This window comes from Prosopis cineraria, unplaced genomic scaffold (assembly GCF_029017545.1).
Source record: "Prosopis cineraria cultivar Desert tree isolate PC_DT_omini unplaced genomic scaffold, ASM2901754v1 PC6, whole genome shotgun sequence".
In the NCBI taxonomy this organism is placed as follows: domain Eukaryota; kingdom Viridiplantae; phylum Streptophyta; class Magnoliopsida; order Fabales; family Fabaceae; genus Prosopis; species Prosopis cineraria.
The window spans coordinates 19,202,865-19,220,261 of NW_026555337.1; the positions used below are offsets into that span (position 1 = coordinate 19,202,865).

At 33.6% G+C, this 17,397-nt stretch overlaps 1 protein-coding gene across 1 annotated transcript; it reads right to left on the reverse strand.

The window, feature by feature from the left end:
- Nucleotides 1–205: 205 nt before the first annotated feature.
- LOC129313970 (uncharacterized) lies at nt 206–964 on the reverse strand. The gene has a single exon (XM_054957354.1). It carries the CDS (start codon nt 962–964, stop codon nt 206–208), a length of 759 nt encoding a protein of 252 aa, XP_054813329.1.
- Nucleotides 965–17,397: the final 16,433 nt, after the last annotated feature.

Sequence of the window (17,397 nt, forward strand, 5' to 3'; positions counted from 1 at the left end):
AAGATACAATATTGTCGGAAACTGTATACTAATATCATTAAACCATAACAACAAGCAGCCTTATTTTATTATGTGGAGTCAGCTATATGGAGATTGCATGACGTCATTATTCACTTGTATAACACAAACCACATGAGGGTGAATTCTAATTGTATAAGCAAACCAGTGAAGGATATGATTTTAGTAAGTGGCCGTTAGGAGGAGGCTAATCCATCTTGATCTTACCCCTTAATTCCCTCATGAGGGTGACAATAGTGAGAAAAACCCCAAGCACAGCCGATATTAAGCCTATGATTTTCCACGGGGTGTTGAAATGCTTGAGTCGCAATTCAGTTAACCAAATGCTCACTTTTTTTTTGTAAAGTTGCTCAATTTCATCTGTCACATTCTTATACTTTCCTGTATAAATCACCAAGTCAGTGCTTACTGTGTTGAAGATTTTTGCCACTTCCTCATCGCTTCCAAGAAGGTTGTTCAGAACCCTAGCTTTCCTTAACTCTTTGACATCATCTGCGTGATCAATCAAGGAATTAAGGAACCACACATAGTTACTGATCTCGTAATGGTTCTTGAAGTCTGGGCACATCTCGTACGCTATCATGTTCAAAAATGTTTGAGCTGTGAAGTCATCCATAGTGAGCCGAGAAAGGTAGAGCTTCAGACCGTCAACATGGATGTTTGTGAGACTTTGGTTAACGTTTTCCTTGATTTTAAAGCCTGCTGTTAAAAGTTCCTGTATGTTCCTATGTGTTTGCAACTTTTTCTTGATATTTTTCTTTCCCTTTGATGACTGGTCATTGGATGGCATTCCTCCTATTAATGTATGATCCCCCTCTTTATTACAATCTTCAACCACGATCATTATGCGCAGAAGATCCAGCAAATGGTGTGGCTCACGCAGAGTTGTTTTCTCTGACTTGATGATGCCGCGCAAATCAAGAAAACTTTGTATGAAACCTATCATTGTAGAATTGTCCCTCTTGGTTAAAATCATCAACACCCTATATGGAAGCTGGTTCTCCAACAAAAGCAGATCATGCAGTAAGATAGTGTCCTGTGCTTCTAATTTTGATTCTTTCACTTTGTCCATGATATGAAGTACAGCACACCCATCTACAAAGAAGATCCAGGCAAGTTCATTGTTGTCGAAGCATTGAATCGCATCCTGAGTGTAGTACTCCTTCAATTTGTCCATTTCATCCTGAATCTTTTCCACTAGACGCTGAGCATCTTGCTTGTCTAGGTCATGATCATCCAGATACGTTGATGCCCATATTTTCTTGTACTCTTCTCCTTGCTTAACATTCAATCTTGTTCCTTTCAATTCTTTTGATGATGAATGGGCCGACGTTTGTGTCCCTTGTGCTCCATCACATTTGAAGTGATGAATGGGACCAATTGATACCACCTTAGGAAAGTAATACTTGTCAAAGTCAGATCTTTGTCGAAGATAAGATGGCACCTGTTAAAGGCATGAATAGTCAGTCACTCTTGATTTCTGGGATTTTTTAGTCTAATTTTCTGGAATGAAATCTTCGGTGAAGAAGAGGACCTAATTTTTTGAACTAGTGATGCTTGGAATATATAACCTGACGTGGATGCTATCATGGCAAGCCAACAAGGCAAGCAACAGTCAAATTTTCAAAGTAGCAGAAAAATCGGTTGATTAAAGGCTGATGACAGGACAATATTGTACCAAATTGAAGAACATTGAGGTGATATTGCACCCAAAACTATAGAACAGCTTTCTTTATTTCATATATCAAAACATGTGACATCGTGATTAAGGCGTACGCATATGTTTTGTGTATTTTCTTTGTCAAAAAAACGATCAACCTGAATTAATGATCAATTAGCAATAATGCCACAAGTCACATAAGTTTATCATGACTTGCTAACTAGAGTGCATTCATGAGTTAACAAAATATGTCTTAGCATACACTATAATGGTCAACATTGAAACAGAATATACATGTTTTGATTAAGGAAATAGGAGGATAAAATGGATTCCATTCAACTTGCCAACTAAGGACTCATCGGATTATTGTAAATCAGTGATATTGTCACGGATTATTTATGTATATCATGGCTAGTTCATAGAACTGATTGACCAATACTTGATAACCTATGACAGTATAAACAAAGACAGCCTGTGGTAGCACCACTTGCTAGTGATCATCATTAGCACATACTGGCAAACTTTTTTATTGATGAATACCTAGCTAGCAAGTCATGTGATACCTTAAACATGGTGGTGACATATTTAATTTGGTAACAATAAATGTATAGGGGGATGTCAATTGCTTCATGTTATTGAACTTCATGGTGTCAAATTTTATTTCTCCATAAATACTTTAAGGCAAAATAAATTGTAATGACCTTAAAATTTAAAAAAAATAATAAAAAAAATAATAATAAAAATAAAATTTTTATTATTATTTCCCAATTTATATTTTATTTAAATTTATTTTATGGAAAATGGAAAAGGGTGAATTAGTGAAAATTATATTAATAGCTTACTTGAAGGTTGGGCTCTCTTTTGTAAGTTTTGCAATTTCTTAAAATTCAAATTTATATTTCTCCTTCAGTCAGATACACAGGCACTGCCTCTTTCATTTTTCTTTCTCCTTCTTCAAAAATTCCAGAAACCAGAGAGACCGCCTCTTCTCTCCCTCTGTTCTTTCGGCCTTCGTCCTTGCCGTCGCCGGTGTGAGTGTGGGCCAGAGAGAAAGTCGAGAGTTTTGGTCCTTTGTTCTTCTCCATCCATTCCCTTCCTGTGTTTCTGAAGTGTGCGAGTGAGGAGCTCGGCTGCTCAGTTCGTCGCTGATGTCGGTGTTCGCTATGAATCCGCTACTGTCAAGACCCGAAGTTGCGAGTTCGTCCTTCATGTAATGGTCATGCCTGAATCTCTCCCCTGTTTTCTCGTTACTGAATCCTCCTTTTCCATTTTTTCTTTGATCTGTTACCGGTGCTCGAGTGAGAGAGGAACCGGAATTCTTGATCTCTTTCACCTTCTCCTTTCCTTCCTCGATTGCCTTCAACATTGTGAATGAGTTTGTGAGCTAGAATGCCATCCGCCGCTACGGAGATCTAATACATGATTTCTCCTACTCCTCTATTTCGTGACGCTCTCTGAGCTCTGTTCGGCTGGCTGTTGTGCGTGCATGAGGATCTCTTTCTTCCTCTTCCTTGTTCGAACAGCAGTGTAACCCTTTTACTCTTTGATATTATTGATCAAAGGTATGGATTTTTAAATCTCTTTCTTCCTCCTCGGTTCTGTATGTGTGTATGTGTTAGAGATTGAACTCTCTTTCTTGATGGTCTTGTGTGATTAAGTGCGTGAGTTTATGATGGAAGCCACAAGAATTTCCTTTCCCTCTGTTACTGCTGCATGTAACCATTTATGTTGGACATGAGTTTTTTAGGAGAAGATTTGTTAGGGTCTATATGAGGCTTGGATAAAGAATTAAGGAAAGCAAGAAGCTTGTCACACTAATTTTCTCTTGCACATACAATGTTTGACTGAATGATTGAGTGAAAATTTTATATAAATGATTGTTTAAACTTTACCAAATTAATTCTAATTAAATTTTAATGTTTAGGTCACTTAGTTTTTTTATATATACAAATATGTTAATATGTGTTGTGTGAATATGTTTATGTGGCTAGGATTGTAGACTCTCCTTTATTGCTTGTTATGATCCTGCACATGCCTGAGTTGTGAGAGGATTTGAATAAAAATGAAGATGGTTTGATCTGATGGTGTATAGGTTAGAGTTTGAACATGTTAGGTGAAATTTTGAAACCGTTAGAGTAGTTTGGGTCTTGAAGCACAGAGGAACAAGGAAGAAATTTGTTATACTTGATGATATTTATGATATTGAATTAAAGGTGTTATAAGATCGGTTGTGGTTGTATAAGGTAAGGAATATTATACTGTTTTGAATAATGTGTACTTTATGGAGAATTATCAAAGAGCCTTAAGGATAAATCATTTATCAGTTACTAAAGGAAGGAGGCATGGTTGAGATGAATATGTCATTATAGGTGGGAGAAAGGAATAGAAAGAATATAATTCTAAATATGGATAGTGGATTAAGGACAAATAAGAATTGAGGACTTTAAAATTGTTCTAGATTACATATTAGGTTCACGAATGTCAGTTAGAAATATATGAATTGGAGTTCTTATTAAAGAAAGTTGTTTATTCTTTTGATCTAGGTAATAGCATAGCTAAAGGAAAATGGAGAGGCATTTAAAAAGCACATATTATTATTTTGGAATTATCAGGTAAGTGGATAGCGTCCCAACTGATATTTCATTAAAATCTCTTTTATTCAAATATTACATTTTTATGCAAATTCTTTTTACGACAACAATGTGATTATGAGATATTTTGTTTACTAAATTACTTTATTTCATGAAATTATTTTACCAGAATTGGTCATTTTAGTTAATTAGTAAATACAATTTTGAATTTTAATTGTGGAATTTCAATTTGAAAATTTTTGAATTGTTACGGAAAAACAATTCATGTGAGTTCGACATTGAAAAGAAAAATTTGTTTGAATGGTGATCAATTTCTCACATGTTTGAAAATGATTTGAAAAAGGGACTTTATATAGAACACTGGTTGCTAACAGCAATTCCGTTAGCCCTTGGCGCGCCAAGGTACACCTAGCTAGCAGGGTGTATATAGGAGGTGCTAGCCCCGTGCGATGGCCAACACACGTAGAATGGAGGGATGGTTATTTGTGAGCATCATACTCACATTTGTTTCGTGGCTTCGGCCGTGTTTGGTTACATACCCTCGTGGACTATGTGTCCACGTTTGTTTCGTAGCCTCAGCTGTGTTGGTTACTTACCCTCGTGGATTGTGTATCCACATTTGTTTTTGTAGCATAAGCCACGTTTGGTTTTTTATATTCGTGGACTGTGTGTCCACGTTTGTTAATTATTCTGATAAGTCCCTATAATTATAAATCTAATTATTTGAGGATTTTATATTCCATTGATGTTACTCAGCAATTTGTTTATAACTATTTATCTCATTTATGTGTTTTCTTGGAAGCAATTCCTATTAACATTCGCTATGATAGTTCAATGATTTAAGATTTAATTTTAAAAAATAAAATTTATAAAGTTATTCTATTTTAAATTTATTACATTTTTTCTGAAAACTATTATCTCTTTGACTCACAATTATTTTAAACTTTCCTTTTTATTCAAGTTCTGTTATTTATTGTTGGGACGTTATTTATTGGAAGTTATTATTTTGATCTCAGATGGTATAGCTAAACTCATGACTCGAGATATCTATTGAGGAGTTTTATTGCTGAATTGAAGCGGAAGAGTTATTTTAGTCAAAACTTAATTTGCTGAAAAAATTTGAACTTTAAACCTACGTTGGTGTCTGGCCTAAGGTGCTCCACGTAGATTACAGGTAGGATCCTCACATTTCTTTTAAAATTTAATATCTAATTTAGTATTATAATAATTTTTAATTAGTCTATTAGTGTGTTTGACGTATTAATTTCAGAGTTTCTTCAATCACGGCCTAAAGAATATGAGTTTTGTGCCCATATCCCGTGCCGGTCGTACCTAATTTTTGGGGTGTGACATAAATTCTCCTCGTTATAGTCAATTTGAAGTAAATAATCAACATCGTTGTCTGTTAGTCGAAGAACAACAGTGCAATAATTTTGATATATGAAGAATGTCATTGCTCTAATAAATAATTTAATATAGCATATGCTCCTCACGAAGCATAATTCAAGAAGGACAAAAATGCCACATAACCCACATATCGATTTCTAGACATACAAACTCTATTTTATATATATATATAGAGAGAGAGAGAGAACAGAACCTTTTGTATCTTGGGCGGGTCACCAGAAAATAAGATTGCCAGCGCTCTCCCCGCTGATGCCGATCTAGTAAACCATTTAATTTACCTTCCAAATCCCATTGGTTTGATGGGGGCTCCATAGAATATTGAAGGTAATTATGGTTTTAGATGACCAAAGGAAGAGAATTTCAAGTATAGGTTGTTCAATGATTTCAGCCACGTAAAGTGCCTCTGAATTTATATACTAAGCCATTCTTCGGAATCAATTCCTGCTGAGATAAACAAGCAACATATTGGGTAATTTTGAAGCTTTATAAACACTTGAAGTTATAGAACCAAACATATATGCTTCGCCTATTAAAGAAAGAAAAAAGAAATTCCCCACGTACAAGCTTTTATTCTCAGAAATTCGATGTGATACACGTTCTGCCTCTTGAATGTATTATAAAGTAAGCAAGCTTGGAAGGTAATTAAGGATATTTTTGAAAAGAAAAAAAACCTCATCAATTGTACTTTGAAAGACAAAAAATGCCTTATCTTCTTTAACAATATCTTACCTTAAAAAAAAAAAAAGACGTTATGTTTTTTAATGGAGGGGTGCTTTACCCTCCAACCATTTCAATTATGGACGTAATTAGAATAAACATATAGTTCATAGGTATTAATACTCTTCTATGGCATTTTGATTTACTTCCACCACTTTAAAAAATTCGTACACTAAAAAAAAAGAAACAGAAAAAGAAAAAGAAAGCATATAGAAAAAGAAAGAGCATATATGAAAAAGCGAATTTCAAAGTAATTAACTAGCATATTTTGTGTCGTTTTCTCTTCCAATATATAGCTACAATAATTTTATAAAAGACTGAATGAATTAAGTATTCCGACATATACAGTATCAGCTGCGATATCTTGTAGGGGGGGAAAACCTTTTCAAGGAAACAAGCATGGAATTTATTACTCGTAACATAATAGATCAAAATTAAACGTAATACATGCAGAATGTAACAACCCGTTTGGTTTCTATGTTCATTTTTTGTTTTTAAAAACTGTTTTGCAGTACAATTTTCAAATTGCTTTTTAAAACAAAATAAAAGGAAAATCCATTCAGTTGTATTAATTTAAAAATAATTTTAAAATTAAAAGATAGACTGATAGTGATGGTTATAGATGATTAATTGAGCTTGGATTAGATCACACTTGAATGAGCCATCGAACTTAGACTTGCTTATGTGATTTAATTCTTTCTTGAGTTAAAATTTATTCATGCTTGAATTATCCCAGAATATCAGCTCGAAGTGTGCCTTAGAGTAATCCACACGTGACACTCTTGTGATCCATGTTTAAATGGCTTTACTTAATTCTTTCAAACGTGATTTAGAGAGCCTTGCTATCAACTTTGCTTACTTTACTCGCCAAGCATTTCTAACTATTACTCTTAATTGCTATTTATCAATTTCAATTTTTTTTTAACCAGCGATTTGATTTCTTTTGGAATAATGATGGACGCGCCTAATTAGAATAAACATATTTCATAGGTTGTAATACACTCCTCTATGGTATTTTTTTTTCTCTTCCACTACTTGTACATTTAAACAGAGAAAAAGAAAAAGAAAGCATAAAGAAAAGGAAAGAGCATATGGATAATTATATGATGAAAAAGCGAATTCCAAAGTAACTGAAGAGCATTTTTTGTGTCGCTTTTCTCTTCCATTATATAAGTAGGGGGGAAAATTAACCCTTTCCAGGTAACAAGCATCGAATTATTACTTGGAACATAGGAGATCCAAATTAAACGTGACACATGCAGAATCCAAATTGCTGACTCACGTCCCTTCTTAAATTAGAACAAAGCTTATAAACTAAAGAGGCAAATTAATGTGAAATGAGAAGGGAAAAGGGGAAGAAAGAGAAGAGAGAAAGGGAAGGATATCAGGAAAATAGAAACACTTCAATTATTATATACTCAAATACAAATACAACCGACGACTCTCATGCTATTTTACCATTCCTAGAAACATTAAAATGATAACAAAATAATAAATCTAATTCTAATCTATCTCAAATAAAAAAATAACAATAAAGTATCTAATAGTCTGGTATTTTGACTTAAGTGTTAGTGAAATTCATAATAAATGTATATAAATGATCTAGAAAATAATTATGATATTAAAATTATCAATAACACGTTTTGTTGATGTTTTTATATTTTTATAATTTTGAAATAAAACAACAAGAATTTAGTGGCTTGATGGAACCAATGCTTGTTGGCTACATCTCCATAGCGCTGAAAGAGAAATTTTGACTTTTGCTATGAACACCGTGAAATTACCAACATACCCTTCTTTAAGAATATCTGATTTTCTCCCCAATTTCGCATTAGAGAGAGAGAGAGACAGAGAGCTCCAAACCCTTCGCGATTCTTCTCTTCCGTCGCCAGCATGAGTGATTCTCCAACCATTCTTACTCCTCCATCGTCTTTTATCTCCTTTGTTCTCCCTTTTCTTTTTGCTGGAGTTCAGTTTGTCGCTATTAAGTTCATGGATTCTTCTTCTTTCTCTATCATATTCTGCAACTGATTCCTCCCAACCTTCTTAAATCTAGTCGGCGCTACTCTGCTGTGTGTGTGGGTGTGTGCACAGAGCTTCCATTATCCTTCCTTCGCATTGCAAATTGTCTTAGCTGGTCTCTGTTTGGCTCGTTGGTATTTCTTCTTCCCTGTTCTCTCGCTATAGATATGCTAAAGGAAGTAGATCCCTTCTTCCCCCCCCCCCCCAAACGGAGTCGTTCCCTTAATTTTTTCCTTTCAATGTTTTTTTTCTAATTTGCGTAATTGCTGCTATGCGTGAATGTGTAATGTAGGGATGGGATTCAAGAAAGCTAAGTAGTTGCTTACGATAGGAAGAAAATGGATTTATATATTTCCTTTTGGGATTTAAGTTTATTTTTGATAAAGAAATGAATTTGGAAAGCATAATAAATTTAGATGATGATGATCAAAAAATTATTGGGAAAGAGTCTTAAAGAGTAAGATAATGATTGTATGGTTTGATTTTGAATGTACACAAGGTGTTTGATAAAATGTTTGATTAAAAGATTTTAGTCTAAGATAGCAAATAAATATGAGAAATGTATTGTTGTTAACTAAATTATTATAATGGAAAATTATTCTCTACAATTAAAGGTTGGAAATAAAGGTAGAAAATTTTGAAAAAAAAAAGTATTTGGTTAATAATTAGGGTTAAAGTCCATTTTTATCTCTAAACTTTTTTTCAAGGAATCCTAAGTACCTTGTATTGATAAGTGGGATAATTTTTGTTTTGACTTATTTTTTCGAGGACCAAAAAGCCCCTTCTGTTAACCAGCTATTAATTTTGTCATTTTTTGCTGATGTAGCATGTGCGTGGGCCCATACACAGTGACAGGTAAGATTCTGATTATGTCTTTTGTTGCTAATTGACCCCTGAACTTTTTTTCAAAAGCGCTGAGCACCTTAAAGTTTTTTTTCTAAGAGCGCTAAATACCCTGAAGTCTTGTTAAAACAAATTTAATAAATATTACTAAAATATTAAATATTTTCATATTTAGTAATTTAAATATTATTATTTTTAAATATTTATCCAAAATTTATAAATTATTTTTTAATATTTTATGAATAATTTATAAATATACTCTGAAACAATACCTATATTGTTTTGCCTTTCGTATGGGTGGGAACTTACCTATATTTTTAATATTAGTTAAGTTTCTTAAATTGTTAGGTTCTTCTCTATAATTCTTTTGGTTAACTAGCAATCTTCCTCCATAATATTAACCGTCTAAATTTAATGCCCTCTATACACTATAGTATTAGGGGTAAAATTAGAAACATGCATGACAGATCAGGACCAACAATATGCTAACAAAAATATTTATTTGGAAGATATCCCCTGTCCCATTAATGTGTTACAAAACATGTTACTTAACAAGAGAATAATGGAGAGACGAGGAGAAAAAAAATCCTTCCATTAATTTGGAGGTTCATTCCCTTCATTTTTAATACAAAATTATAGAGAATAATTTAAAAGATTTAAGGAACTCAATCGATATTAAAAATATGATTGATATATAAAAATAGGGTTAAGTTCAATTTTGCCCCTGCACTTATTTTTTAAGGCCATTGAGCACCCTATGTTTTTAAGTTGGGTAATTTTACTTTCAAACTATTTTTGAGAAAACTCCCTCTGTTAATGAACCATCAACTCTTCTGTTATTTGTTGACGTGGCATGTGCATGGGGCCCACGCATAGTGACATGTAAGACGTTGACCCTGTCCTTTGGCCATGACTGTTAATTAGCACCAAACGATAGGTTCATGTTGCTATGAATTTAAAAGTTTAGGGTTCATTTTGTACATTTTAAGAGTTCAGGATTCAAGATGCATTTCACACAATACTTTAGAGTGCATTTTACTCATTAACCTAAAAAAAAATGACATGAGAATTTGCATTCTTTTAAATGTTGCAAGCATTAGATTATGCGAGTTATATTGCATGAATTATGAGTTAAATCCCATAGAACTATCATTAATAAATGTTACTATATCAAAATTGAAAAGTATTTACAAATTTTTGCATTATTTAAAAGAAGTATTAATTATTTATTATATTAAACATAATAAATACGATCTTTTTTGGGGTCAACAAATAAATATAATTTTCTTATTATTTATTACTCATAAATATGCATGTGGTTCATTACTTAAATTTTACAATGCAATGTATTATTTACATATGCAATTCTTTTGTTTAAATGTATTTTACACTTTCGGGCTAAAAAATGTATGTAATTCTAGGTGTTGGTAGAATGCCCACTCCATACACAGTAATTAAGGTTTTTTCCCCTATCTAATTCTCTTTCTATCTATCACTTGTCATCTTTTAATTAATCAGATGACAAAGTGTCTATCTTTTTGTTCTTCTTTTAATTAATAAGATGAAGTGTCTATCGTTTTTGTGGTTTCAATAAAGCTTTCATGTTCAAATTTTCCATTTTTCTCCTTCTTTCCCCCATGTAGGTTGGTTTTGTTATCTTTCTTGGGAATCTCACCACAGGAAAAGCATGGATGAGATTAAGAACTGGAAAAAGGAAAAAAAAAAAAAACAAAACAAAACAAAAGAGAGGTAGGTAATATAATTATTGAAAGACTCATATTTTGGGTGAAGTGTATACGTACAGTGAACAAACCATCAAGGAATAAATGCTTATTCCAATTTTTGGAAATAGATGATACATATTGAATATGCGACATGACTTTCCGTTTCCTACAATGAACGAGTTTTTTTTTCATGAATTTTGACTTATTTAATTTTTTGAGACTTTCAGGAATTACTTTCTATTTTTTTATCCTTTTCGTTTTCATACTATAATTAAAAATGTTTTTAATATGGGTTTGAAGTCGGTGAAATTACTTATGTATATACATACCTATATTAGATTTATTTTAACTTCAAGATTGGTACTAATTTATTTATGAATAAGACTTATATACTTAATATACTTATATTAGATCAAATCATGACATGTGGATCTTAATGTATTAATTTAATTAATAACAAGAATTTATTATAGAAAAAATAATCTATAAAAGATCAACATGTTTTAATTTAATTGGATATAAGTACCTTAAATATGTAAACCTAAGTATATAGGTTTTTCCCTTTACTTATTAACTAGTGGTACCTTTTCGAACTAGATGCAATCTTTTACATCTTAAGTTTATATCATCTAACTAGAACAATTTTGAGAAACTATGTTGTCACGCGGCGTGCACTACGGCGGAAGGTATGTTGGCTGCAGTGCATGATACAACAAATGTTGGCCACGATGAACCCTTATGGCGACTCACAGTGGATTGAGTCAGTTTGGGCATTTTGACTTCATATGAATCTAACTTGTTTTAATCCCAAATGATGTACCATTCTTCCGAAAGATTTATTACTGATATTTGTAAGGGTGAAATGATCTTTAAACTTAATTTTTGGAATTGAAATGGTTTTGGGATCCCAATTTTGGATGGAATTTTATACGTATCCATTTCTCTTGAAATCTTTAACTAAGGTTAATCTCTATCATGACAAACCTTTATGCTGTTTGTGGATGTCCATAAATTTGAATTTGGATTTAGATTTGGGCCAAATTCTTTATTTGGGCATTTAAAAATATGTAGACTTGAATTTTACCCAAATCCAAATCCAAATTCCATCCTAATTCCTTTAGAACTTAAAATACTCTCTCTGGCCCTATTATTTCAAATCTCTCACCTCTCGTCTCACATCACTATTCGTCTTCATCGGTGTTATTTGTCCCGTTTGCTACGCTGATCTCGTCTCTCTCACTCAGGTGCCATTCTCGTCTCTTTCACTCAAGTGAGTCCAAATTGCTTTCCTCATCTCTCAAAGCTTTTTTTCGTTTCATCTACATGCACATCATCACTATCCTCTTTGGTCTCTTCTTTGTTTCCTCTTCTCTTACCTTGTTTTCTCTTAATTCCCCAAGTATGCTTTGGACTGCATAAATCTATATATGCTAGGTGAACTGGCTTTGAGATTTTACATTTTATTTGAGATTTCCCACTCCTCCTCCTCTGCCTCTGCCAATACCACAGCCACTGACTAGCTTCCCCCAACCTGTTCCCCTGCCACGCTCAGTCCAGCCTCCTCCCAGTCCTCCTCAGTATTAAGCTTAAGGGCTGCCAAGCTGTTCCTGGTATGATCGTTATTCTTGTCAACCGAAGTGTCACTTTATTCCTTTGGGTTTCAAAATCAATTCGTGTGCGATGATTTTCTTTTTGAACATTTTCGTTTCTGAAATATTACTGATAATATTGACAAGCAATTCGCTTTGGGTCATTGTCTGTGTTCTGTTCTGTTTCATGCATTATATTTTTTAAAATTTTGGCTTCACATAATTTTTATTGAAATACTCCTAAACCTGAGGCAATTGAGATTGAGAAACTCGACACCCTATTTGTATAATGCACGATAAAACTCTATTTTTGTATGTAACTCACTAGACAACTCATTGCTGAATCTTTTACAGCGTAAGATAATTGTTGTTTTGTTGTTCTCACATTAAGTCCAAGCTATGTTCACTCCTATAACAGATATAGCTCCCTACACACCCACACACAAAAAGGTGGAAAAAAAGAACATATAACTCAAATACTTAGAGATAAATCTTTGTGTTCAATCAATTGCTTTCCATACAGATAATTTTTATTCTTAGAGGTTTGGTTAACCTTCCTAAAAAAGTTCAAACTGCTGAAATGTGTGGAATATTCTCAACGCGCGATAGGTTTTACAGCGTAATTTTTCTGCAAGCCACTACTCAAATTCAAACATCTACTTTTTAGAGTTGATTGGACTTGGTTTCATTTTTCCTAACAGTTTGTTTACATGGACATTGTTCAAGAATTATGTTATATGCTTCAGCAGAACTAAAAAACTGTTTCTTTTTGCTGTGGATTCTTTCTACATATTCAGTTTCGGGGGTGGGAGAGATGGTGATTTTGTGGTGGAGAAATGGATCATTCATGTTGAAAGGTTTCTATTCATTATTAAATGTGGGGACTACTTGAAAGGCTTGATGGTTAGGTAAGATTCTGTTGAGAAGAGCATTAAATGAGAGCATGAAAGTGACAACTTTGCTTTCTGTTTTATCATCATTTTTTTCCAAAGGATGAAAAATGCCTCAAAGGAACAAATGTTTGTCATCCAAGAAATGGATGGGATAGAAAATTTTAGGTGACCATGTGGGCGATTCTATGTTTTTTCTGCGATCTAGACTCTTGAGGCTCCATTTTTCTTCACCAACTTTATGCTATTGAGAAAGTTGCTTGCATGTTGCAACTTGCTACTTGCCAGAGGACTTAAAAAGTAATCTCCAAATGCCTAGATTTGGGCCTTTTAAAGTACTGCAACAAGAGAAACAAGTAGTTTACAATCTAATTTTATTCTTTTTTACACACACACACACCCACAAATACATATATGACTCACTCAAATTAAATGGAGGGAGTGCTTTATTTTATTTTTATAAGGAAAACAAGCATGAATCTTTTGGTGGTTGCCTACATGTTCAGATCAATTGAAAAACTTTTGAAATCTTTTGTAGGGTTCAATGGTTTATGCTGGGGACTTTCAACTGGGAATTAAAAAACTGGTGTCAGCATTGTAAAAAGAATCTCGGAACCATATGTCGCAGAGTTATTTTCTCTCCTTACCTTTATGTGAAATTTAAATCCTATTTATATTTTGTTTTGTACTGATTTCAAAAGAGAATAAGTAATCTTGAATTAATTATAGTCAAGAGGAGGCATTATATTCCCTCAGAAGTCAAAACTCTTGGTCATATATCAATATCAATGGTCTACTTCTCATTTTACAGTTTTAGCATCAAATTTGACATAAATGTGCTTTTCAACTGATGGCTCCTTCACTGATTACATCCACTAATACGCGCTCTTCTTCTTGTTGACTCAATTGTATAAAACCAACACTGTTTATTTGGCGTCGCACTTTAAATATACATGTTCCCATACTCTATGGAGTGCATATCATGACTGGGATGATGGATTCCTTTTGCTGCTTTCTGCAAACTTATTTAGTTTATTGCATTTTTTTCCTTGTTATTCTGATGGTGTTTTTGATGCTAGAGTACTTTCATGTAACAGGTAATTTGTTCAATATGGATAGTAATCAACAAAATTTGCAAATTGGGAGAAAGGGTACTAGAGATGAAAAGAGTATGATTGAGGGGGAAGAAGAATTAGAAATTTTTTTATTTATAATAAGTTTTATTGCAATGGTTATTGGAGCATCACATAACTATAAGTATAGATTACAAGAAATTTCATGGGATGAAAGTGAACATGCTCACCATAGATCTCTTTGGATGAAAATTCTAGAATGTGAAACCACAAGCATAGAGCTATTACACCTTAATCCAACTACATTCAAGAAATTGTATGGCATTTTGCAGTCTAAAGGAGGGTTGGTGGCTTCAAGAAATGTTACAATTAAAGAAATTGTAGCATTGTTTATGCATATTCTTGCCCATGGAATAAAGTATAGATGGATTAAGGCAGCTTTTGCAAGTTCTGGAGAAACAATTAGTAGACAATTTCATGTGGTTCTCAAGGCTATTATGAAGATAGGCAAATACTATGTCACAAAGATCAACTTAGATGTAAATTATCAAGATAATGACAAGTGAAAATTCTTTGAGGTAACCAAAGTTTGTAATTCAATTCATATAATTGTTAAAGTGTTTGATAATGATATTTTTTTTTTTAGGGTGCGCTTGGTGCACTTGATGGTACTCATATTCAAATGACTATTCCAATTAAAGATTGAGCAAGGTATCAAAATAGGAAAGGTGAGTTAAGCACTAATGTTCTTGCAGTTTGTGATTCTAAGATGATATTCTCATATGTGCTACTTGGTTGGGAGGGATCTGCATCTGATTCTCAAATTTTAGGTGATGCTCTTTATAGGCGTCATGGTTTAAAGATTCCAACGAGTAAGATTTCACTAATCTTAAATAATCACTTTAAGATTGAGAAATTTGTGTCCAAAATACAAAATAATTATTTCAAATACTTTTGTAGATAGGTATTATCTAGTAGATGCTGGGTATGTAAATGGTCCGGGCTTTTTAACACCATATTGAGGAACAAGGTATCATCTTAATTTATGGAGAGAAAATGTAACCTCTCTGAGGTTAAACTACATTTTACTCCAAATCATGGTAATCTAGTGTTTAACCCTCAAATGATTACCAAACTGTAGGGTTTATAAAAGGAAATTTCTCAAAATCTTTTCAAGAGAATCCTAATCTTGATAGTTCAAATCTCAAACATAATTTAAGGACTCCAAATCAAAGTTTTGAAAACAAAGCGGAAGCTTGGAAATCAATTAGGGCCCAAATAATGAGTTTTAAAACTCAAAAACAAATTCTGTGCAAAAAAGGACACGTGTGCCACGACTATGGTTCGTGTGCTGTGGCGTGAGGCACCATGTGCGGCGGCATATTGCACGAAATTTGACAGATCGGTGCTATCATTTGACAAGACAGGAAGCGAACTTTTATCACATCTTAATTCTCCATCTGATGTCTGATTAAGGCAGTTTCAATGTTTACACGAAGCTTTCTCCTAGCTCTAGCTAATGGTACCGTTTCATAATCAAACTCCTTTTCTATAAAAAGTTGGACACCAAAACCCATTTTGACCACTTTTTCACAAAATCTCCCAAACGGGGTGTCCCAAGTTAACCACACATGCTAATAACTTACACAAACCATTCGACCACACTCAATGGACTCTTGCAAACTTGTGCAATACACCACACACAATCAAACACACTTATCTCACAAAATCACCACTCCACCCCATTTTCACAAAACATAAAGGTGGAGGAAATATTGCACAAACTCCACCATTTCATCTCAAATTTCTCAAAAATACATATGTTTCTACTTGCACAAGTATTTTGGCCCTACCTAAGGGTTCACGACCAAAACTCATTAACCCAGGGCACAAAATACACTAATTATATACAAAATCATGCAAGTAGTGCATAAATTATATTAATCAGTCTTAGTCAGTAATTACATTAACAAATACACATGAAAGAAATAAAAGAGAGGCATATAAAGGATTTACTCCACAAATCTTAAGCCTCTGTATGTTTTCCCTGACTCGGATCAAATGAGCTAGTTCCTAAAAATATTGAGAATTGAGGGGTGAGTACAATCACTCAATAACCAAGTTTTACTCAACCTATACAGTTGCATATCAATTGAAAATTGATGCAATTAGGCAAAAAGCATATATAAACACATTGCACTTGGCCACGGTTTGTAAAACTAACAACCATGTGATCGAGTTTGCCATAAAACATATTATCATGTTAGTTCGTAAAAATATAACACAGGGTCGCAAAAATAACGACCATGCCCCCTCAACACATGCAGGACCACAAAACTAACAACCATGTGGCTGGTCTTATATGCATGATTAGATGCCAACCTTATATCCTCCTGTTACCCCTGACACGAAATTGGTGGCTATCACGTGGCTACGTCCTTCATAGACTAACTCAGCCTTCCACTTGTGAAGAGCTACCTGGCCAGGGTGAACTCAATCATTTATGTAATCCGGTTTCCTCCAATACTAACAACCATGGGGTGTTGTACCCCCAATCTAGCCTCCTCATGAATCGATGGAGACTAGTTAGGTTCGAGTCCCTTGTAGAACTAGTGGGACAATCCTGAATTAACCATAGGACGAGGGCTACCTCTCAATTCTAATGGTCAGTGCCAAGGCTAGTTCTCGATTCCAACGGTCATTGCTAATACCACATGAATTTCAACCAATCTACTCCTCTTCTTAGGCAAACTCCCGCCAACGATCATGCTATCACTACTATAGAAATGAATATATATGACAGGCCTTATTGGATGATTATAATTATAACTATTCAATAAATTAAAATATTAGATGGTTCAAT

Bases quoted from the DNA above. Each gene is read 5' to 3' on its own strand.
- LOC129313970 (XM_054957354.1), bottom strand. From the start codon at position 964: ATGATAGGTTTCATACAAAGTTTTCTTGATTTGCGCGGCATCATCAAG.